This window comes from Mustela lutreola, chromosome 9 (assembly GCF_030435805.1).
Source record: "Mustela lutreola isolate mMusLut2 chromosome 9, mMusLut2.pri, whole genome shotgun sequence".
Lineage (NCBI taxonomy): Eukaryota > Metazoa > Chordata > Mammalia > Carnivora > Mustelidae > Mustela > Mustela lutreola.
Genome location: NC_081298.1, coordinates 94,474,355 through 94,499,575, shown reverse-complemented (window position 1 = coordinate 94,499,575; position 25,221 = coordinate 94,474,355). Strand labels below are relative to the sequence as shown.

Genomic DNA, 25,221 nt, shown 5'->3' with positions numbered 1-25,221 from the left:
TATATTTTCTTAAGCCATATTTAGCTGGAGATACAATAAGTAAGCCCATATCAATAATAGCTTACAGGAAGTTGGTATATATTAGACTCAATGTTTTATTATTTACAGTAGTATTTATATTTAATAATTTGTACTATATTGATTATTTCTTTGATATGACATTGATGTTATCTCAATTTTAAGATGACGAAAGATACTAACTTTGCTTAAGGCCACATAACCAATAGGTAGTTTGGAAATAAAATTTGAGATGTTTTGAAAGACAAAATTTTCTTTTAAAAAAATAAGATTTGAAGTAAGGTTTAAAATCCAATTTCTTTTGTTCTAAACCTTCGCTCTTTCACTACATTAATTTAAAAACATCAGTATCATAGAGCGAAAGGAAATAAACCACCAGTTTATTACTCTCGGAATATCAGAAAATTACTGAAGTTTGAAAAAAAATTTTAAGATGAATCAAAAAACAGCCTATCTCTTTATGAAGAATGAATTGATAAACTTAAGATATAAATTGGATTTTAAAATGTATTTACTATAGATGATAGACATAATACACCTGCACTTTATTTAAGTCACCACTCAAATGTCAGTTCCTTAAGGAGGCCTTCCTTGACCACTCTGAGACCTACCATCACCATGCAATTCCTTATTTCACTGCTGTTCCCTGTGCTTATTACTAGTTGACATTATGCTCTATGTTTCTATGTGTGTGTGGTTACTCTAATTTCCACAAGACCAAGGACTTTGTCTTGTGTATGATTGCACAGCTGTCTCTCATTCCTTGGTACATAGGAGCTCTTTATTGATGAAAGAGAGAAGAAAGAAAAAAGGAAAGTAGGTAGGTAGGTTATTAGGGTAAAATTAAGGAAGTTAAGAGTTCTATTAGTGATACCATATTAAATATTTATATATATATTTTATTATGTTTATAATAGTGCCCCAGGAGACCTGAATAAATAACCAATGCTTTTCATTCAGCCTTTCTTTTGAATATTATTTTGATTGATGACCGCATGGTTCTAACCTGTGTTATCTCGCACATAACAGTGTTCAGCATCCGCTGTTAACAGCAATGATATTGCTAATAATATTGCTAATATTTTATAATTAAGTCCTATCAGATATAACCCTTGTACTAGACCTGTGAATTTGGAACCAGTAGTTGCAAGTTCTTCAGTAGTTTAGGTATTGGCTTTGGAGTTGGTAAAAAATGAGTCGTTGACCCAGCTTTTTGTATCTTTGCTGGGGTGAAATGGAGACAAAATTCCTGGAAATCTTTGGGAGATCTTATTTTTGTGAATGGGAACCGGCACTGCTATTTAGTTCCTTACCTTGCAAATCTAACAGTGGAGAAGTCTTAGAGGTGTGGAGGAGGGAGTGTGACTTCTCATTTTCTTGCTTTGGGTTAGTCCTTTTGGAGCCTGAATGTCCTGCATTCTCTTCTTTGGGAAACAAGAGAAGGTAACAGGCGACTTCCACCATCTCCTCTGTGCTGTCCTCATTAGATTCTCTCTGCTGTTGGAAATGAGAGACAGAAAAATTTTCGATTCTTAATGGTTTTTTAACCTAAGTGACTCCTGCCATTTAGTTGTGAGAGGTGATTGCTTGCTTTATAGTATTCACTCTCTCTCTCTCTTTTTATTCCAGACAGCCCTCACAGAACTTTACTTTTATATAAGCATAACCAATACCTAATCTGTTGCTAATACCATGTCCTTGAAACAATGTTAAGGACAGTTTGGATTGCTGCAGTGATATATTTTTGTAAGAGAGTGGGAAGTTGAGGATTAAAAATATCAAAGGAGCTCAAGACTCTGATGGAAGTTGATATCTGAAATTGCTTCACTGCGTCCTTAAGTTCAGAATTATCCCCACAGTATCTGGCTTTACATTTGTAAATGCCCTTGTAAGGATTTTGGTTAGCTGTCATTCAGGAGTAGAGATCATTTAGACCCCATTAACAGACATTATTCCCTTTGAAAATGACATGGTATCTAATGTAATCCTAGAGTGTTTTAATAGTCTATTCTATGCTCAGCAATGAAACATTTCAAAAGTGACTGACAGCCAATTGATGTAATGCATGGTGATCTTTTGTGTTGACAGATCTTTAAAAAGTCAAGGGAAATTACTACTTTACCCAGTGAAGCCGCCTCCTTTTTATTTTTTTTTTTAACTGCCAATATCCTGCAAAACAGGACAATTTTCTCTTTGACTGCCACTGTTTTTTATTTCGATAACATGACACGATTTCTCCTTATTATTAGGGTTTCTTTTGATAGATAGAATGTGTTCCCTATAGGTAATGCTCACTTTAAAATAGAAATTCTTCAGTTCTCCAAATTAATCCTCTTACTTTTCTGACTTATACATCAAGGCAACCTTGCCAGTAGCCACCTTCCCACTCAGGAAGAGGAGTGATTTAATTTAGACGATTTAAAATTTTTAAATGATTTTACTCTTTCTCTGATGGAGAAACATGTTGAAAGGAAGAGGGTGATGAGTTGCTTATTTTGGTAGGTGTTTTTTTCCTAGAGCACTCTACAGTTAAAAGTTTGATGTTTATTTATTTGACAGAGAGAAATCACAAGTAGTCGGAGAAGCAGGCAGAGAGAGAGAGGGAAGCAGGCTCCCTGCTGAGCAGAGAGCCCGATGCGGGCCTCGATCCCAGGACCCTGAGATCATGACCTGAGCCGAAGGCAGCGGCTTAACCCACTGAGCCACCCAGGCGCTCCCTGATATGAGGAAGTGGTGATGCAACATGGAGGCTTAAGTGGGTAGAAGAATAAATGAAACAAGATGGGATTGGGAGGGAGACAAACCATAAGTGACTCTTAATCTCACAAAACAAACTGAGGGTTGCCGAGGGGAGGGGGTTGGGGAGAAGGGGGTGGGATTATGGACATTGGGGAGGGTATGTGATTTGGTGAGTGCTGTGAAGTGTGTAAACCTGGTGATTCACAGACCTGGGGATAAAAATATATGTATATAAAAAATATATGTTTATAAAAAATAAAAAATTTAAAAAAAAAAAAAAAGTTTGATGTTTTGGGTAATTTTGTAGAAAGAGAGAGTATCTGTGTCCAAAACTCAAGAGTCTTCCAATTCAAACCATAGAATGAAGGGAAGGGGCTTAGTAAGGAATATGAACTTGAATATGAATTGTGGGAAATAATAGAAAGATTTAGTCCTATTGTTGCCCTAACTTTTTTGGGGGTGGGGGAACTGTGTCTCTGGGTTTCTGTCCTTTGTCCTCATGTTTCTTTTTTTTTTTTTTTTTTTTTTTTTTAAAGATTTTATTTATTCATTTGACAGAGAGAAATCACAAGTAGATGGAGAGGCAGGCAGAGAGAGAGAGAGGGAAGCAGGCTCTCCGCCGAGCAGAGAGCCCGATGCGGGACTCGATCCCAGGACTCTGAGATCACGACCCGAGCCGAAGGCAGCGGCTTAACCCACTGAGCCACCCAGGCGCCCTGTCCTCATGTTTCAAAAATAGACATTTTCTGGCCAATCCTTGGGGAATAGAAGGTACCTTTTCCCTTAGTCCAGTCTATTACGAGAGCATTGTCATTACGATTTGACATGTATTTTTTTGAGAATGAACAGTGTGCTTTAGTCCTGTGCTGGTTTGCTGCTGGGAAGAGAAGAGTATACTTTATTATCATAATCCTATTAATATTTTTGTTTAATATTCTACAGTGTAACACAGTGACTTCTATTGAGGTATAATTCCAACTTTTAAGCATTATTTTGAAGTACCATTTGATTGTAAAATGTGTTATTACCCCCCACCTACGGGGTGCCTGGGTGGCTCAGTGGGTTAAAGCCTCTGCCTTCAGCTCAGGTCATGATCTCAGGGTCCCGGGATCGAGCCCCGCATCGGGCTCTCTGCTCAGCAGGGAGCCTGCTTCCTCCTCTCTCTCTGCCTGCCTCTCTGCCTGCTTGAGATCTCTGTCTGTCATATAAATAAATAAAATCTTTACCCCCACCTACATCTTCACTTCCAGTTTCCCTTTTTGTCATCTATCCACTCTTTCCTGGCTCCCTCTCTGACTGGACTAGAGGAGGACCTAAGTTCTTCCATAGCCTTATACTCCCAAATTCCCCCTGCCTGCCACAACCCCACCACCAGACACGTTCTTATGGAAATAAGAAGCTAAAGATGTAGGAAAGGGAAATAAAAAAGAAGGTTCTATTTCATTTTCACTTTGTATTTCTTTTAGACTCTGGGAAATAGTTTTCGTAGTTGAAATAAGTGGTTTGATACCCCTCCTTTTTTTAAATTTAAATTTGTTTTCTACATGGAGTAGAATCAAAGTATGGAGAGTTCTAGTTGATGGTAGACCCAGAATGTACCTAAGCGTGCAGCACTCCAGAGCTGCCATTTTGTGTTTATGTCAAAAGACTTTACCACAGGTTGTTTTGATGAGTCCATAATTTGAAGTAGAAGACTTGGATTGAGTCCTAATTCCGTTTAGGTTCTGTGATCTAGAGAAAATAATTTCATTTTGGTTTCTGTTTAGTAAAACGGAAGCAATAATTATGCCAACTTAATTTAGTTTTCCAGGTTGCTGGGAAGATAATGTAAGAAAATGAATTGTGAACTACTTTACAGACTTTAATGATATCCCGACAATAAGAGTCATTCTTTTTCATCTTCCTCTCAGAGTTATTCATAGATGACTTTTTATCTTATCAGCACTGTTGTTTTTAAGGCTCTCTCTTGTTAGAAAAGGAAAGTAGTAGTAACAAAAGGATATTGAATCCTCAAAATAACCGTGTGAGTTAGAAATTACTATTAACAGTTTACAGTTAACATTAATACCCATGTTATTTCTTCCATAAGCTAATGGAGTTTGTTAATATCCTGCAGCCTATTCCAACATCTCACTGTTCATTATGCCTAGTTTTGAAACTTCGTGTGATTTCAGTTATTTTGTTCTTTCTTCAGGAGTTTGTGTTATTTAATTCATTTGGCAATTATTTATTGCCAGGCACTGTGCTAAACACTAGCAGTTTTTGTTCTTAGTTTAGTCTCTTAAACAGAAGAAGACATATGTTTAAAAGAGAATGACAAGTGCTCCTGTATAGTAGGGGGCATACAAGATGCTTTGGGAGCCAGGGAAGGCTTTGTAGAGGAAGTACAACCTAAGCCCATGCTCTAACAAGCCCTCTGTAGAATACAGATGGGCCCTGTCTCTCTGCCTCTGTTTTTCTTCTACCAGCAGATTCATACTGAGCCATTTGTCATGGGGTGATTAGTCAAATGACTCTTATATGTGCTTGTTATGTTCTAGCTTGTCCAGATTATCATCAATACAACGCACTTGGAGAAATCCTGTAAGTACTTGGAAGAATTCATCACCAACATCACTAATGTGCTTCCAGAGACCGTCCACACCACCAAGCTCTACGGCACCACAACCTTTAAGGTGAGAAGGCCTTAGGGCCTCTGCTGTGCATAGTCTGGGGCATTCTACCTAGGAGTCTTTCTGTCTCCCAAGATCCATAGTATTGTGATTTCTAACGTGGTTTTGAGGATAAGTGCTTATCTTAGAAGAACAAATACCAGTGCTAATTTCTAGATGTTTAAACTTAAAAATGTCTATAACTCTGTCTGCCAAATCTTCTTGTATTTTGTACTTGAAAAGGGCTGTTTCCTCAATTGCCTCCCATCTTAGTCAAGAGTTCTTAAGTGTGGTCTAGAGAATAGTGGTTATAGCTGAAATCAACATCAATTAAATTTTAAAAATCAGCTGTTCTTCTCTGTCCAGTTTTTTTCAACTTACTTTTTAATGAGGAATTTCTGCCCCTTACTATTGTAGTCAGCAATTTTATAATCCTTTTGCAAGGTGCCAACATAGTTTTGATCTAGATTTTGATAAATTGGGAAAAATGACACTATTATGGACAAAAGATGGATTGATAGAGAGTCTCTGGAGAGTAAATGACTTAATTTAAAAGAGCCTTACAAAACTCCCTTATATTGCCATTTTAGCTTTAAGTTAATATTAAGCAGAAAAGGTAATAAGGTAACATCTACAACACTACAGTGGTAGATTCTGACATAAAGGCCAACCTGTATGTTTTGGGGTTTTGTTATTATTGTTACTATTTGATTATTTTAGTATTGAATTAAATCTTTTTCATCCTTTTGAAATCTGGAGGTTGATATTAATGAGATATAAAGTTGTGAGTTGAAATCATGATTTACGTCCACTGGTGTCTACTTTTTACCATCCTTTTCTCCTCTTTCCCTGTTTATTGGTACCTTCCCTTGAAAGGAGATTTAAGACAAGAAATCACATTTGATTCATAACTGCTTATCATATTTTATGAGATAAAAACTATTAATAAGATCTTCTCTTTTCTGTTATAAGAAATGAAATGAGAAAGAACCTACCTGTAGCCAAGCAATCTTCAGAAAGAAGAACAAAATTGAAAGCATCATACTTCCTGATTTCAAATTATATTATAAAGCTATAGTAATCAAAGTAGTATGGTATTAGCAGAAACACATATGCATAGATCAGTGGAACAGAGCAGAGAGTCCAGAACCCATGTGTATATATGGTCACATAATTTACAACAGAGTATGTACACAAGAATTCACAGTGAGGAAAGAATAGTTTCTTCAATAAATGGACAACCACACGCAAAAGAATGAAACTGGACCCCCATTTTTACACTGTACAAAAAAATCAACTCAAAATAGACTAAAGATTTGAATGTAAGATCTGGAATTATAAAGCTTCTAGAAGAAAAAACGGTGGGTAAACTCCTTGGCATTGGTGTTGGCATTGAGTTTTTGATTTAATACCAAAGTAAAGGCAACAAAAGAAAAAATAAGTATGACTACATTAATATAAAAAGCTTCTGTGAAACAAAGGAAACCCATCAATAAAACACAAAAGCAACTGATGTTAATAAGAGAACATATTTCCAAGTCATATATCTGATGCGGGGTTACTATTCAAAATGTATAAATGACTCAGACAACTCAACAGCAAAAACCCAGATAATCCAAAGAGGTCAGAGGTACTGAATAGACATTTTCTGAAGAAGACATACAAATGGCCAACAGGTACATGAAAAGATGTTTAGCACTCCAATCATAGAGGAGGTACAAATGAAAACTATAATGAGATATCACCTCTAACCTGTTAGAGTAGCTATCATGAAAAAGACAAGAGAGAAAAAATGCTTGCAAAGCTGTTAGGTAAAAGGAAACCCTTGTGTGATGTACCTGGGTCTGTTAACTGGTACAGTCTCTATGGAAAACAGTTGGAGATTAGCCATGAAATTACAAACAGAACTACCATATACCCAAAGAAATAAAAATCATCATCTTGAAGAGATATCTATCCTTCCATATTTATTGCATCATCATTCACAATAGCCAAGATATGCAAACAACTAAAGTGTATCTCAGCAGATGAATGGGTCAAGGAAATGTGGTATATATACACAGTGGAATATTATTCAAGCAAGAAAAATAAGGAAATTCTGCCATTTGTGACAAGATGGATGGACTTTGAGGGCATTACACTAAGTGAAATATACCAGAGAAGGACAAATACTGCATGGTATCACATATTTGTGGACTCTTTAAGGGGGGGAAAAAAGTCAAGCTCACAGAAACAGAGAAAAGTAGTTGCCAGAGCCTGGAGGATGGGGGAAATAGAAACTGGTAAAGGGATACAAACTTCAACTATAAGATGAGTTAGATTTGATGATCTGATGTAAAACGTGATAATTATAGTTGATAATACCGTGTTGTAGAATTGAGATTTTCTAAGAGAATATAACTTTAGTGTTCTCACCAAAAAAATTATGCAAGGTAATTAATATTAATAACTAGATGAGAATCCTTTCATTATATATATACACATATATATATATATATCTCAAATAACCATAATGCACATTTTAAAATTTTTATTTTTTTAAAGGTTTTATTTGTTTGTTAGAGAGAGAGACTGAGAATAAGCAAGGGAGCAGCAGGCAGAGGGAGAAAGAAGCAGGCTCCCTGCTGAGCAAGGAGCCCGATGTGTGACTTGAACCCAGGACCCTGGGATGATGACCTGAGCCAGAGGCAGGCACTTAACTGACTGAGCCATCCAGGTGTCCCTGTGCACATTTTAAATATAATTTTGTTTTCAATTATACCTCAATAAAGCTGAAAAAAAATGAGAGGTTCACAAAATATTCTTTATGTTCATATGTGATTAGGTCAGCTGCTAGGTGAGATATACTTTCATGATGTCACCATGGTTGGTTCATTTCAAATTACCTAAAAAAATTTTTATTATATGTTGTATTATATTGGTATCATTACTTGTAATCTTTTAAACAATGTATTGTTATATTAATATTGAAACACTTCTAGTGAAGAAAAGATCTGTCTAATAAAGACAACCCAGGAATGAGCATGATAAGAGCTTTAAGAACTTTAGTATTACCTTAGACAGTTTAATAGGAATTACAGTTACTACTAAATATTATTATTATTGTGGAGCATGGGCAATAGTTTCATCAAAAAATATTTGCACTTGATTTACTGTGAAAGCCAAAACTTCTCCAGGAAAGAAAATGTGGGAGGGACTGTAGTTTAATGTTCACCAGAAAAGAGGGATTTAGGGAGTTAAAACATGACGTTCATTTATACTGGTCTCTCATATGGGGACTATGCTACTCTTCCCTTAACCCACTGCAATTTTCTTATTTCAAGAGCTTTTCAAATTATGGTCAGAATTCCTCCCAAAGGATGGCTTGTGTAGTTTGCTGTTGCTCCAGCAGTAAAATTGCTGAGGGAAAATTAAAGGCAGACAGGAAGCCATAGGAGTTGAGTAGCCAGTTAAATACTTAGTAAAGGAGAGGTTCTGGAGACCACTAAAGGTCATGTTGACAAGTGCTTATTGGAAACGCTGATTGCTTGAAACACACTGCAAGTTTATTTTTACCAGGACTGTTTCAGACCAACTACCCCAGAACTCAGTATAAACATGGCAATTATAACAGCTACATGTTGTGTATTTTCCTAAGCTACTGTTTCCAGAAAACTTTCCCTTGCAGATGGAAACCTTTATGCTAAAAAAAGGGGCAAAAATAATCAGAAGGTCTTCAAGGTATTTTCCTGCAGAATTGCCTCTTGTTTCTGCCATATGTGACATAATTAAGCTGGCATTCTTAGCTTTCCTTGTTCATAAGAATTTCCTTACTCTCTTACAAAATAGAATGAGGTTATTTATTGATTTACTCCATCACAAATGTTGTTGGTGTACCTACTATGTAACAATCTGGTAGGTTCCTGGGTAGACTTAGTCATTGGATTTAGAGTTTATAATCTGCAGGGAGGACAGACACTGTAATTTCCATAAAGAACCATGTGAACAGTACTAGGATAGCACCATAAATACATTCAATCCCTCATCAATTCTATAAGTTTTTATGAAGCACCTACTGCATACCAGGCAATTTGTAGGTATGTATGTCGTAAACAAGTCTCCTGACTTTACAGAGTTTATATTGTGCTAGATATGAATCTCATTTAATATCAGGTAATGACAAGAACTTAGAAGAAAAATAAATGACCTGAATGAAATGAGAAATAGAATCATTTGGATTTCCAAGAGATAAGCTTTCCATTTTGAGGGAATAGTACAAGAGTAGGCATTGGTGTGTTCAAGGAATTACAAGGGATTTAGTGTGGCAGTGATATATCTATCATTGGAGGTAGAAGTGGCACAAAATGAGATAGTCCGGAGTCAGATATTTTCTGGCCTTGTAGGCCACAGTTAATACTTGGGATTTTATTCTGAATTGAAACATGAGGCCATGAGAAAATTGGGAGTGGTGGGGACAATCTGATTTACATATTAATGGGTAACAATGGTTGCTGTGTGGAGAATAAATATGCTATAGGTCAGTAAGTGTGGAAGAAGAGGAGTCGTTAACTGGAATGTTATTGGCATAATCTAGGTAGGAGATAATGCTTTGTTGGACAACTGTGGTAGGATGAAAGTGGTAAGAAATATTGTTGTTTGTTTTTTTTTTTTTAAGATTTTATTTATTTATTTGACAGAGAGAAATCACAAGTAGACGGAGAGGCAGGCAGAGAGAGAGAGGGAAGCAGGCTCCCCGCTGAGCAGAGAGCCCGATACGGGACTCGATCCCGGGACCCTGAGATCATGACCTGAGCCGAAGGCAGCGGCTTAACCCACTGAGCCACCCAGGTGCCCAGAGAGGTCAAGTTTTACTGCTAGACTGGGGATGGGATTATAAGAGAAAGAGTGGAGGCACGGATAACTCCAAGATTTTGAACTAAACAAACTGGATGAATAGTGTCGTTGTTCTGTGACATGGCGAGTAGGGAGAGAATAACAGACTTGGGGAGAGGCAGTGGGGTCAAGCCTTCCATTTTGGACACATTGTGCTTCAGGTATTGAGTAGTTGTCTGCATAGAGATATTAAATGGACAGGGCAGAGTCATAGCTGGAAATAAAAAATATAGAATTCATCTCTATAAAGATGGTATTTAATGCTGTGAGGCTGGCTTTCTTCTGGGAATTGAAGATAGAGAAAGGTGAGAGGATTAGGCTCCAAGGGAAATCAACATTTCTAGGTCTAGAAGAAGAAGAGAACTCCACAGAAGATGAGGATACTTATCTCAGCTTTGAGACCTTCAGGGAGGACATCCCAGAAAGGGCACAACATGGTGGATCTTGGGACCAGCAGAAGGTGTCCAGGTAGAGAAAAGCTGAGGACAGGGTAAGGGACATTTTTAGGAGAGACAGTTTCATTTATAAAGATGAAAGAATAAGGGGTACTGGGGTGGCTCAGTCGGTTAAGCATCTGCCTTGGTCTCAGGTCCTGGGGTCTTGGGATCAAGACCCACATTGGGCTCCCTGCTCAGCGTGGAGTCTGCTTCTCTCTCTCTCAAATAGGTGAATGAAATCATTAAAAAAAGATGAAAAAATATAATAAAACCAGACATATTCAGTGTAGAATAAGGGTAACAATGAGATAGAGAAGTAGTTACATGCCAACTTGTAGAGCACTTTGTTTTGTATTAATAGGTAATTTAGATTTTATCCTACTAAAATCTTTGAGAGACTTCAAGCAAGGATATGTTGCATTTTGAAAATTAGATTTTTTATTTAAATGCAATTTAATTAATATATACTATATTATTAGTCTCTGAGGTAGAATTTAATGATTCATCAGTTGCATACAACACCCAGTGCTCATTCCATCAGGTGCCCTCCTTAATGCCCATCACACAGTTATGCCAGCCCCCAACCCATCTCCTCTCCAGCAACCTTCAGTTTGTTTCCTGTAGTTAGGAGTCTCTTATGGTTTGCCTCCCTGTCTGTTTTTGTCTTATTTTACTTTTCTTTTTTCTTCCTCTCATTTCACATGTGAATAAAATCATATGGTATTTGTCTTTCTCTGGATATATTGCATTTTAAAAAATAATTTTTATCTTGCCTAATGAAAAAGAAGGAAGGATTGAAAAAAAGGTAGAAGGAAGAAAGGAAAGAAGAGAAAGAAGAAAGGAAGGAATAAATAAATCACAATCACTTAAGATTCATAATCAGAGGAAATTAAATACCTAGAATACGTTGTGTAACAGTGCTAATAAATTTGAGAATCTATAAGAAAATTGTGATAAATGATTCATGAAGACATAGAAAATTAACTAATAACTATGAAGGAAATTAAAAAGTTATTAAAGACTTCTAAAATTTGGGCAAGATCCATATGATTTTACCATGAATTTATTTCGGTCTTTATGAAGCAGATAATTTCTCTATAATTTAAACTATTCCAGATTGTAGAGTTAAAAAAGGGAAACTGTCTCAGTTCATTTGTACAAAGTCAATATAATGATTTAAAAAACAGAGAAGCCACAAGGGATAATTTGAACAATTAAATTTAAATACTGAAGTAAAAATCTCAAATAATAAACTATTAAACATAATCTAGAAGGACATAAAAAGTAGAAATAAAAGTAACATTAAGAATACAAGGATGATTAGTAGTAGAAAATTATTTACAATTGTCAACTTCGTTAGTAGATCAAATGAGAAAAAATACATGAGTATTTAAAAGATACTAAAATGGTATTTTATATAAATACTCTTCCTGCTAAGATATCTTGGTAAACCCATCTGTTAGTAATTGACAGATCCAGCAGGCAGAATATCAGAAAGGATGTAGTTGAACTGAATTGTAGTATTAATCAACTAGATCAAATTGACATTTGTAGAATAGTTCATCCAGCAACTGTAGAATACACATTCCTCTCAAGCTCATAAGAAGATTCACCTAAACAGGCCATATTCTGGCTAATAAACACATCTTTACAAATTTTAAAGAATAGAAATTATACAAAACTTGCTCTTTCCACATGGAATTAAACTGTAGAAATAAATAACAGATAGCTTTAAAATCCCAGAATATTTGGAGATTAACCAACACACTTCAAAATAACATGTGGATCAAATAAAAGGTCTTAAATAGAAAAAGTATTTCAAAGGGTGCTGGGTGTCTCAGTGGGTTAAAGCCTCTGTCTTCAGCTCAAGTCATGATCCCAGGGTCCTGGAATTGAGCCCCACATTGGGCTCTCTGCTCAGCAGGTAGCCTGCTTCCTCCTCTCTCTCTGCCTGCCTTTCTGCCTACTTGTGATCTCTCTCTGTCATATAAATAAATAAAATATTTTTTTTTTAAAAAGTATTTCAAATAAGGGGTGTCTGGATGGCTCTCTTGGTTAAGTGTCTGCCTTCAGCTCAAGTCATGATCTCCAGGTCCTGGGATGGAGTCCCATATAAGGTTCCTTGCTCAGTGGGGAGCCTGTTTCTCCCTCTGCCTGCTCTCCCCTGCTTGTGCTTGCTTTCGTTCTCTCTTTCTCAAATAAATAAATAAATAAATAAATAAATAAATAAATAAATAATTTTTTAAGAAGTATTTTGAACTAATTGAAAATAAATTCAACTTATCAGAATTTGTGGCATCATGAAAAGCAGTACTTAGAAATGAATTTATAGCATTAATTTTATATAAAGATGAAGTATCTTTTTTTTTTTTTAAAGATTTATTTCTTTACTTGAGTGGGAGAGAGCACACAAGTAGGCTGCATAGGCAGAGAAAGAGGGAGAAGTAGACTCCCTCTGAGCAGGAAGCCTGACCTGGGACTCGGTCCCAGGACCCTGGGATCATTCCCTGAGCGGAAATGGCAGATGTTTAACTGTCTGAGCCACCCAGCCACCCCAAAAAGGAAGATATTTCTAAAATCAATAATCTCAGCTATTTTAAGAAGGTAGAAAAAGAAGAGCAAATCAAATCCAAAGTAATTAGAAGAAAAGAATAAAAATTAGAGCAGAAATGAATGGTTTTGGTGTAGAAAATCAAAAGAGATAATGAAACCAAAGGCTGGTTCATAGATCAATAAAATTGATAAAACTTGAGCCAAGCTTACCAAAAATAAAAGAGAGAAGACTCAAATTATTAATATCATAAATGAAAGAGGGACTATCACTACTAATTCCATGGACATTAAAAGAATAATTATTAGGGTTATTATGAACAACTCTATACCCACAGTTTGGTAACTGACATGAATTGAATCAATTCACTGAAAGACATAGTTTACCAAAAGTCACACAAGGAGAAATAGATAATCTGAATAGCTTTATATCTATTGAAGAAATTGAATCAATAATTAATAACCTTCTAAAACAGAAAACACTAGGCCTGTTGAAAGTAATTGAAGAAGACACAAGTAAATAGAAAGGTAGTCCATGTTCATGGTTTTGAAAGAATTAATATTAAAATGTCCATTCTACTCAAAGTAATTTACAGATTCAATGCAATCTCTATTAAAATACCATTAGTATTTTTTGCAGAAATAGAAAAAACAATATTAGTGATTGAATGGGATGATAAAGGACTGTGAAAAGCTGAAGTAATCGAGAAAGAACAAAACTAGAGACATCATGCTTGCTGATGTCAAATTTTATTACAAACCTACAATAATCAAAACATTTTGGGTATTCACATAAAAACAAACACATGGATCAATGGAACAGAACAGAGAGCCCAGAAGTAAATGCACATATGCTCAGTTAGTTTACAGCAAAGGAGCTAAGAATGCGCAAAATGGGGATAGGATAGTCTCTTCAATAAATGGTATTGGGAAAACTGGATAGCCCTATACAAAAGAATGAAATCAGACCTCTATCTTACATCATCCACCAAAATCAACTCAAAGACTTGAACCTAAGACTGAACCATAAAACATAGAAGAAAACATAGTGGGTAAGCTGTTTGACATTAATCTTGACCTTGATTTTTTTGTATTTGACACCAAAGCAAAGGTAACAAAGGCAAGTATGAACAAATGGGACTACATCAAGCTACCGCTTTTCTGCACAGCAAAGGAAACCATCAACAAAATGAAAAGGCTTCTGATGGAATGTGAGAAAATATGTGCAAACTACATATATCCCCGTAATGGTTTAATATCCAGATTATACAAGGAACTCATACATATCAATAGCAAAACCCCCAAATAACCCAAGTAAAAACTGAGCAAAGGATGTGAATAGACATTTTTTTCAAAGAAGACATACAAATGGCCAACAGATACATGCAGAGGTGTTCAGCATCACTAACCATCAAGGAAATGCAAATCAAAACCACAGTGAAATATCATCTCACACTTTTTAATAAGACAAAAGATAAATGCTGACAAAAGTGTGGAGAAAAGGGAACTCTTAAACTGTTGGTGGGCATATAAACTGGTTACAACTTCTGTGGAAGACAGTTTGGAGATTCCTCAAGAAAGTAAAAATAGAGGTATCTTATCATCCAGCAATCCATATATAATTTCTGGGTGTATGTCCAGAGAAATTGAAATCATCATCTTGAAGACTTATCTATACTTCTGTGTTCATTCCAGCATTATTCATAATAGCCAAGATATGTAAACAACCTAATTGTTTATCAGTGGATGAATAGATAAAGAAATTATATATGCACACGCACACACACATACATCATATACACAATGGAATATCATCCAATATTAGAAGGAAATTCTGTCATTTGCAACAACATGGATAAACCTATAAGGCATTCTGCTAAATGAAATATGCCAGACAGAGAATGACAAAACTGCATGATATCCCTTATATGTGGAATCTAAGAAAATAGTTGAACTCATAGAAACAAGAGAGTAGAAGAGTTGTTGCCAGGGGCTGAGAGGTGAGGGGAAATGGGAGAAAATATGAAAAATTTAACAAAAAGACTACTGGAAGTAATAAGTGCATATAGTAAGGCTCAGGATACAAGGTTAATATACAGAAGTCATACACTTTCTTATTGAAACAGCACAGCAAAGGAAACCATCAGGGCCATTTACATTAACATCAGAAAAGAGAAATGGGTATAAAATTAGCAAATAAACAAGATCTATGTGAGTAAATTTGTAAAATTCTTATGAAAAGAAGTCAAAGAAAAAGATCTAAATAAATGGAAATATGTTCCATATTCATGTATAGGAAGACTTAAAATTTTATCAAGATATCAGTTCTTCTCAAGTGCATCTATAAATTCAATGCAATTTCAAATCCCCACTGGTCATTTTGTGAATATTAACAAATTGATTCTGAAGTATGGATGAGGAGGCAAAACACCCAGAATAGCCAACACTATATTGAAAAAGAACAGTGTTAGAGGACTGTTAGTCCTGTTCTTCTTCAATATAGTGTTAGAGGAAGTCCTCTAACTAGTTACTTGTCAGTTAGAGGACTGACAGGACTGACAGTGCCTGACTTCAAGACTTAACTATAAAGCAACAGTGATCAAGACTATGTGCTGTTGGCAAAAGACTAGATAATAGATAAAAGGAACAGAATAAGGGGCCCAGAAATAGACCTACACTAATATATTCAACTGAATGTTGATTGCAAGTAAAGTAAATTTAATGAAGAAAGGAAAGTCTTTTTAGTAAATGGTGTTGGAACAACTGGACATCCACATGCAAAAAAGTGAAAATAGTGTAGATAGATTATTACATTTATTAGACTTTTACTTTTATTATAGGTCTTACAGATCTTATTACAGATACTACTGTTCCCCCAAATTAATTCAAAATGGATCATAGACTTACATGTAAAACACAAAACTATAAAACTTATAGAATATGGGAAAAGGAAAAAATCTCAGTTACATTGGGTATGGCTATGACTTTTTGGATGTATCACCAAAACCATGATCCATCAAGGGAAATATTGTTAAGTTGGACTTTATTAATAAGAAAAACTTGTTCTCTTGGAAAGACAATCATGAAGAGAATGCAAAGACATGCCACAGGTAGGGAAAAAGTATTTACAAAACAGAGTACAAAGAACTGGTAAAACTCAACAATAAGAAAACAAACAACCCAATTTAAAAACAGGCAAAAGATCTGAACAGATACCTCATTAAGGAATGGAGAGAGAATTGTAAATTAAAACTACAGTGAGATGCCACTGCACACTGTTACAATGGCTAAAATCCAAAACACCGACAACACCAAATGCTGGAGCAGCAACAACTTTCATTCATTGTTGGTGCTAATGCAAAATGGTAATGCTATTTTGGAAGACAGTTTATCAGTTTCTTTCAAGTCTGAACATAGATAGTCTTATCACACAATCCACCAGTCAGTCATGCTCTTTCATATTATCCAAGTGAGTTGAAAACTTAAGCCATACAAAACCTTACACATAAATGTTTAGAGCAGATGTATTATGATTACCAAACTTGGAAACTACCAACATGTCCTCCTATAAGTGAACAGATAAACAAACTATGATACATTCAGACAATGGAGTATTATTCAGTGATGAAAAGGAAAGGACTATCAAGCTATGAAAAGACATGGAGGAAGTTTAAATGTACATTGCTAAGTAAATAAGTCAATCTGGAAAACTACATACTGTAAGATTCCAGGTATATGACATTTTGGAAAAGGCAAAGTTACGGAGAAAGTAAAAAGGTTGGTCATTGCCAGGATTCAGGGGATGAGCAAAGGAGGAACGAATAGGTAGAACTGAGTGGATTTGTAGGACAGGGAAGCTATTTCTATGATACTATAATGGTGAATATATGACATTATACATTTGTTGGTACCCATAGAACTGTTTCACACTAAGACCAAACCCCAATGCAAACTATAGATTTTAGTTAATAATAAAATATCAATGCTTGTTCATGAGTTGTAACAGATGTACCCGACTAATGAAGTTTTAATATAGGGTAAACAGTGGGAGGGGAATATGTGGGGCAGAATACATGAATGCTATGTACTTTCTGCTCAATTTTTCTGTAAGAATAATGTTTATTAATGAAAAGAAAACTCAGTAGAATGGGAATTCAAGGAGCATATTAGATTATCATACAAATAGGTAACTATCTAACCACAAAAATGCTCATTGGAATATGGTTCTTATAAATATAGTCAGTGCCTATAATTATAGTATGTAAATACATGGACAAATTATGCAGCCACTAAAATGATGAAAATAGAGAGGAATATTGGAGTCAGAAGTTTAGGAATTAGAATTTACAGGACACAGTGACTGAGTATAAAGGAAAGAATAAATCCAATATCTTGTTTAGATCTCTGCCTTGGACTGAACTAGGCAGGTGACGAGTGGGGATTATCCATCTAGTGTTGGAGTCACTGTGTTTAAAGTTTCTGTGGGTCATGATGCCCAGGAATAATCAGACTTAAAGAGTCTTTGGGCCGCCTGGATGGCTCAGTTGGTTAAGCATCCGACTCTTGATTTTGGTTCAAGTCATGACCTCAGACTCCTCAGACTGAGCCCCATGTAGGGCTCCATGCTGAGCTGGGAGCCATCTTAAGATTCTCTCTCTCACTCCCTCTGCCCACCTCACCTCCCTCCACTCGAGCTCTCACTCTCTAAGAAAAAGAATAAATATATACATAAAAAAGATATATGTGTCTTTAACAAGGGTAGGTTTGGACAGAGATAGTGTAAACTCTAGGAGTTGATGTAATCACCCAGTGAAATTGAGAGCATTACAGGCCAGAAAAGTAAAAGTAAAACCAGGAGAAAACTATGTTGTGAAAGCCAAAGGAAAATAGAGTTCTAGGAGAGGATTTAACAGAGACCAAGTAAGATCAGACTGAAAACTAAATATTGCACGTTGTAGCATGAAGTTACGGGTTACTGTGGACCAAACCATGTTGACAGATGGTTAACATTGGAATCTCAATTGCCCAGGTTCAGGTAGATCTGCTTGTCCCGAAAATATTTTTCTTGGAACGTTAGTTTCATGATACTTCTCTTACAGCTTTTTATATGCTAGTGTACATCATGATTCTCTTAAATAGGATTTCTCAAACTTACTTGATCTTGGAACTCTTGTGCTGTTGTGTTAGCATTTTCCAGATCTGGTGTTCCTTGGAACAAATTTCAGGAAACATCGGCATATACCAATCTGAATGTCCTTGATGACAGAGACACGAGAGAGGTAGGATAGTAGCTAGTGGGAATATTTATAGCATGAAGCTGAAACTTCAGCATACTTACTTTAAGCAAAGTGAGGAGAGTGGGGGCTGTAGAGAGGTTATTATAGGAAGGGAAGTTCTTGGAGTCTTGGAAGGGATGAACAGGAATAAGACCCTGAGAGTGAATATGGTTTTGAAAAAATGTAGGAAAGTAAAAAAGGATGCAGATAGTTGAGGGCAGTAAAGGTAGCTTCTCTATTTGGTGAAGCTAAGCATTAGCTTTTCTTGCAGATACAGAATAAAAAAATCTTTACTATGCTTTTGAAAAAGAAAAATTGACGGAGACTGTGGTATTACTTAATATTCCCAATTCTGTTCCTTAGTGGATGTAACTGTTAATGTCTCCAAGTGTAAATTTTTGATTATATTGGAAGTATGAATGATTTTTAAAATTCTGTATTTCACAGGATGCCAGACATGCAGCTGAAGAAGAAATTTATACCAACTTAAACCAGAAGATCGACCAGTTTCTACAGCTGGCCGACTATGACTGGATGACTGGAGATTTGGGCAACAAAGCTAGTGATTATCTAGTAGACCTCATTGCCTTTCTACGAAGCACTTTTGCGGTATTCACACACCTTCCTGTAAGTGACAGTTGCTCTTACATTGCCCATCATGTAGAAAAAAGTTTTCTTAAAAATCTAGTTTGGTTAAAGATGCTTTTTGGGCTTTAACTAACTGGGAAGCTCTTTAGGATATAAAAGCTCATGCTATAATTATCATGCCTTGGTGAGATCTAGAGACCTCGCCCATCATTTTCTTATTGACTTTTGCATTTTGTTTATTTTGAAAATGGTCTGTTATATTATGTCTGTTTCTGTTCCTCTTAACTTCACCTAAAGTAATTCATGCAAACGCATAGTGAATGCCATGGTAGAAGGAAAACTTAAGAGGTAGAATTCCAGGTATATATCTTTTAGTCCTAGAATATCCATTTAATTTTTTAAAAGGATTTTATTTATTTGTCAGAGAGAGAGAGAGAGAGTGAGTGCAAGGAGTGGGAGTGGTAGGCAGAGGGAGAAGCAGGCTCCCCCTTAGGTAAGGAGCCTGATGTGGGCCTCGATCTCAGGACCCTGGGATCATGACCTAAGCCAAAGGCAGACACTTAACAGACTAAGCCACTGAGGCATCCCTCCATTTAATTTTTTCTTTTTAAACCTCAAATTCTCTGGCGAAGTTCTCTATCTTTTTATCTAATTTGTCCATCTTTTCTCTATTTTCTTGAGTATATTAATTAGTCATTTTAAAGTTGTCTTTTCACTAATGGTGAAGCGTCATTCCCCTACATGTAGGTGGGATTGTTTCTGATTTTTTTTTCTTAGTTATCAGTCATATGATCCTATCTTTTCCTTTGATTTTTTTGGTTGGTGTTAAACATTGCATTTAAAACACGTCGAGGTTCCAGGTGGTAACATTTCCCAGCAGAATTGGTTTATCCCTTCCATTAAGAAGTATGTAGTATGGGCAGGTAGGTTGTGGTTTGAGCCTCATCATCTTAATCCCATTGTGGGCTAACCTGGGGCTGGCCTGGGTTGCAGATGCAGTGTACCTTTGATTTGCCCCTGTTGCAAGGATGTGGGTCTTCAGAGCTGTTAATGAGCCTGCACATCGTCGTCTCTTTGGGACCAAGAGAACTATGGAACTTTCCACTTTTCATAAAAACCTTATCTCTTCAGCCTCCTTTTAAAATTTTACAGTTTGGCAAATGTCTTGAGAAGGAGGCTTACCCAGATCAGCCATTGCCTATAGGAAAGAAGTGGCTGGAGATTGTCAGTGTCACTTCACCACTCCCTAAAGATCTTTAGCCCCTACATGAGAGCCTCATGAATCCTCCCATTAAGCAGTCTTTTTCTATGAAACACTAAGACTGTGGGAAATCTTACTTGGCTTTTCAGAGATTATGGCTTAGACCCTTATTTTCCTTAGGTGTGTAGCTTTAGAATTCAGAAAATGTCTTGAGAAGGTAACTGGCCCTCAGAGTTCCAATTTTGGCACTTCAGCCCCATGGAAGCAACAATAATTCATTGATTGGTTTTTTTTGTTTTTGTTTTTGTTTTTTTTTAGCCCAGGAGCTACTCTCTGCCTGTACCTAACACAGATTCTTAGTCTCTTCCTATGTGTACATGGGGCAGATCCTTCCAGGGATGGCTGCAGAAGCTCAGGTCACCTTGAAAAGGTCTGCCTTCTTTGCAGCTTTATTCCCTTTCGTCCTCATTGCTTCCTAAATGTCTGGTGTCTCTTCATTTTTCACTGCCTCTTACACTGCTTGGTGGGAGCATTGGCCTGCTGAAAACTAGGTTATTTCATCTAGTTTTACCCTGACACCAAAGCAAGACAAAAGTAGTACAAAAGAGCAAACAAAGAACCAATAAATAAATTTTAGCAAGTCATTTCCTGAGTGTTTTAAGAAAATTATTTCCCACTACCATGTAGGATTCATTCTAGAGATGCAAGGATGGTTTGATATTTAAAAATCATTTGATCTAATTTATCACTTACCAGGTAGAAGAGATAAGGATCAGCTTTTTTAATTCTAAAAAGGCATGGCACGATATCCAGCCTGCACTCCAGATTTTTAAAAAATTGCTAATATTAAAGCAATATAATATTTTAGTAACGTGATAAGGAGCATCTATGTGAAATTCAGCAACAGTGAAATACTGGAAACACTTATTTGCATTTACATCAAAAGTGTGGTGAAGATACTAGTGCTTTAGAAGTTCTATGAAATACAGTTAAAAAAAATAAATGTTATCGTTATTCATAGCTTATTGCTGTGTGGTTGGGTAACCCCTCCCAAATCAGCTAAAAAGTACTTAAGACCAGTAAGACTTTAGTTGGTTAGGTTGTCCACTTAGAAAACAAATCAGCTTCTCTTATGTTAGCAATACCCTCATAGAAAATATATTGCCAAAAAAAATACCCTATTCATTTTGTATTATAAAATCTCTGTAAATATACTTAACAAGTTATATGTAGGACTAATGTCGTACAGAACATGTCACAGAATAATTTAGAAGAGACTTTATTATGTAGCATTTTAAGTGAGAATATTTAATACTGCAAAGAATTTTTCCAAAATTAATCTAATTGCCATGAATAACAAGTGAATTTGATGGTGGTGGATTATTTTAACAGAATAATTCTAAGATTTATTTGCAGACAAAAATGGACAGTATTTGCCAAATAATAAGAAAAACTAAATTGAGTGTGGTTTTTTCCTATCAAGTATAGAAATATTACTATAAACCAAAAATAACCTTTTTCCCCCCTTTTCACAATAGAACAGACTGATAGATTAGAGAAAGAGAACATAAAATCTAGCAATAGTTCAAAGTACCTGTAAGAATTTCGTATATGATAAAGGTGGCATTAGCAATTGCTGTGGCCACTACTATCTGCTAATTTGGATAAAAAGATGTTTTCATATATCAAAATAAATTCTAGATCAAATACATGTTTACATTGTTTTTTTAAAGATTTTATTTATTTATCAGAGAGAGAGAGCGAGCACAGGCAGACAGAGGCAGAGGGAGAAGCAGGCTCCCTGCCGAGCAAGGAGCCCGATGCGGGACTCGATCCAAGGATGCTGGGATCATGACCTGAGCCGAAGGCAGCTGCTCAACCAACTGAGCCACCCAGGCGTCCCACATGTTTACATTTTATTAAAATTTTTTTTTTTTTAGATTTTATCTAAACTCAAGCTAGTTAACATGTAGTGTATTATTAGTTTCAGGGGTAGAGTTTAGTGATTCGTCAGTTACGTATAACAATTGGTGCTCATTACATCCCGTGCCCTCCTTAATGCCCATCACCCAGTTACCCCGTCCTCCTACCCACATGTTTCCATTTTTAAAAAGAAAGAAGTTATGGGAGAGCCAGTAAAAATATTAGCAAATATTTCTGTAATCTGAAAATAAGTCACCATTATAAGGATGACACCAAAGAGTGAAATCATTAAGGAAAAGGTTAATAATTTGGCCACATAAAATGTTTTGTAAGATACCTAACAATAGTTGATAAAGAAAATAAAATGTAAGCTTACTGCAAAATTGACAAGTATGCCAAAAGGCTATTATCTCTAATATATAACAATATAACCCATTGTTTCAAACTCAGTTTGAAGACTGCACAACTTATTGGGAAAATTTGCAGATGTGGTATTTTAGGCAGTCGGAAAAGAAGAAAAATAAAAGACTAATGATAACATGAGCAAAATGTATAACTCTGGTAATAAGACATGTATATTAATATTGTGGGATATTCTTGACTATAAACTTGCCAAAAGTAAGTAAGAAAATAACATTCAATATGTATGAGAAACATTTCCCCAAATAGGTATTCTGTTACATTGCTGGAAGGTATGTAAATTGGTTTATTCTTCTTGGTGGTCAGTTTTTCAGAATGCCTCAAAAGTCTCTTAAAATTTGCTTACCTTTGACCCTGCAATCTAGTCCCACTTTCAAAAATCTTAATGAAATAATCACGGGTTTATCATACAATTCACATATAAGTGTGTTCAACATAGTATTGTCTTTTGTGTAGTGGGGGAATAGTTAAAAGCCAGTAACAGATGTGTTAGCTCAATAACTTATTATATATTCACATATTATGATCTCAGCCATTCATTAAATTAGTGGAGATGGATATTTATCAACTTAAAATATGTTAATTATTTCTTGATTGGAAAAGCAGATTGTAAAATAATTTTATACTCTGTGATCTCACTTTTATTAATAGAGACACACACACATCAATCATCAATATAACATACAGTAAAACTCTAGAATTATATACTCCCTAATTTAACTATCCTAGTCTCAGTATAACTTTTTGTTTTGTTTTGTTTTGTTTTTTGTTTATCTTTGTTTAAAAAAATGTTTTCTTTCATGAAACATTTGCTGCTTTTATAGTTCTGGGGATAGTGGAAGGTGATATTTAGAATTACTATTCTCCATGTTGCATCACCACTTCCTCATATCAGGGAGAGTGCTGTGAAGTGTGTAAACCTGGTGATTCACAGACCTGGGGATAAAAATATATGTATATAAAAAATATATGTTTATAAAAAAAAAAAAAAAAAAAAAAAAAAAAAGAATTACTATTCTCTGTTCCAAGAGTATTCTGTCCTTGATAACTAATGTATATTTTTAAAAAAAAAACCCTTATTGAAGAAAGATTTCTACAAATGTGTTTCATTTTGTGGAAGGAAAATGGCTCATCGTGTTTTGGTTGTAATGTTTCCCCGACCATTATATAGTTCCTTGAATGAGTCAGATTTTGGAATTCATGGGAAATAAAATATAGTAGTTCAAATTTGAAGTTATGCTGGACAGGTGTTCCCTATATTCATCTTCCGTTTTTTTTCTGTTCTTAAAATATAAAAAATGACATCATAGTAAGTGTGGCTGTTTATACATGTCATATAATACATTGGTTCCTATATATACAATAGCTATCATATGTCCCCCCCCATACTTACTTTAATGTCCTGGCCATTTAGAAGCAGTACTTTTAATGAGACTTTTGTTTGTCTAACATGAAATATATGATTTTCCCACCAGTAGAGTTTTGACCTTTCTTGTAGGTCTATACTGTAAGAAATTTGTTGGGGATTTTTCCTTTTTTTTTTTTTTTTTTGGTCTACTTTGAGCTGCCTTTGCTACCTAAATGCTATAACCTCTTGGTCTTGAGCAGGTTGATCAAAGTCAGAGGTAACTCGCAGCCCTAAATCCTCAGTATTGCTTCCACAAATGCCATGTTTCTGTGTAGCCTAGTATAGAGAGTTTCTTGCTGAAGCCACTGTTTCAAAAAGCATTTATATTCACCAACCGATTCTCTAAAACAAATTGGTATGGCTTCTAAAAACTGTACCTCCTTCTGGTTTTTACAGTTAGCAAAAGAGACTGCCCAGCCTTTGTGTTTGTGTTCCCTGGCATGCTAGATAGTGTCTTCATGGAAGCTCGTAGTGGTAAAATGGATTATGCAAAGAGATATGTGTCTGAAATTTGCTCTTGTGCACTAATGGTGAAAGATGAGAGAGGAAGGAGCTAATTCTGAGAAAAAAACAAAAACAAATCTTTTGTTTTTTGATTAAATTAATTAATATGAATATTTCTTTCCATATTTTAATTCCTTAACAAGAGGGACTTTCTTGTCAAAGGGAGATTGAATAATAGGAAATACATATATGGCAAGAACTGTAAAGAAAAACCCTTGTTACATTATATTTTGAAATCCCCAGGTTTTCTCAGTTCTCAGGAGGTTTTGTCACCACACTAGCAACATAACGAAAGGGACAAGGCAGTGTGTGGGAGTGTGTATGTGAGAGAGAGAGAGAGAGAAAGTGTGTGTGAATGGTGGATGTTCTAGATTATATTTCACTGAACACTGACTGAATGGTCAGGGGGAAAATTATTGAAGTTTGCAGCTAATTTCCTCTTGAAGTTTTGATGACCAAGGTGGCCTCCCTGTGTTTACGAGGCACCCAGAAATGATTGTAATAATAAGGTTTTCCAGAGTTCGAATTCTAAAGTGTTGCCTTGTCCTTTAAGAAGTGGGATATACCTTCTGTACCATCTTCACAACTTCCCTGTAAATTTAAAATTATACCAAAACGACAAGTTTATTTTAAA

The 25,221-nt window shown here is 35.6% G+C and overlaps 1 protein-coding gene across 3 annotated transcripts in view; it reads left to right on the top strand.

The window, feature by feature from the left end:
• The window catches only part of EXOC6B (exocyst complex component 6B), a 620,807-nt gene that overhangs the window by 345,106 nt on the left and 250,480 nt on the right, over positions 1-25,221 (top strand). For all 3 annotated transcript variants that reach the window (XM_059188040.1, XM_059188039.1, XM_059188041.1), the window contains 2 exons: positions 5,298-5,432; positions 18,991-19,170. In XM_059188040.1, coding sequence (XP_059044023.1) covers positions 5,298-5,432; positions 18,991-19,170 — 315 coding nt within the window. The remainder of the gene's footprint in view (positions 1-5,297; positions 5,433-18,990; positions 19,171-25,221) is intronic.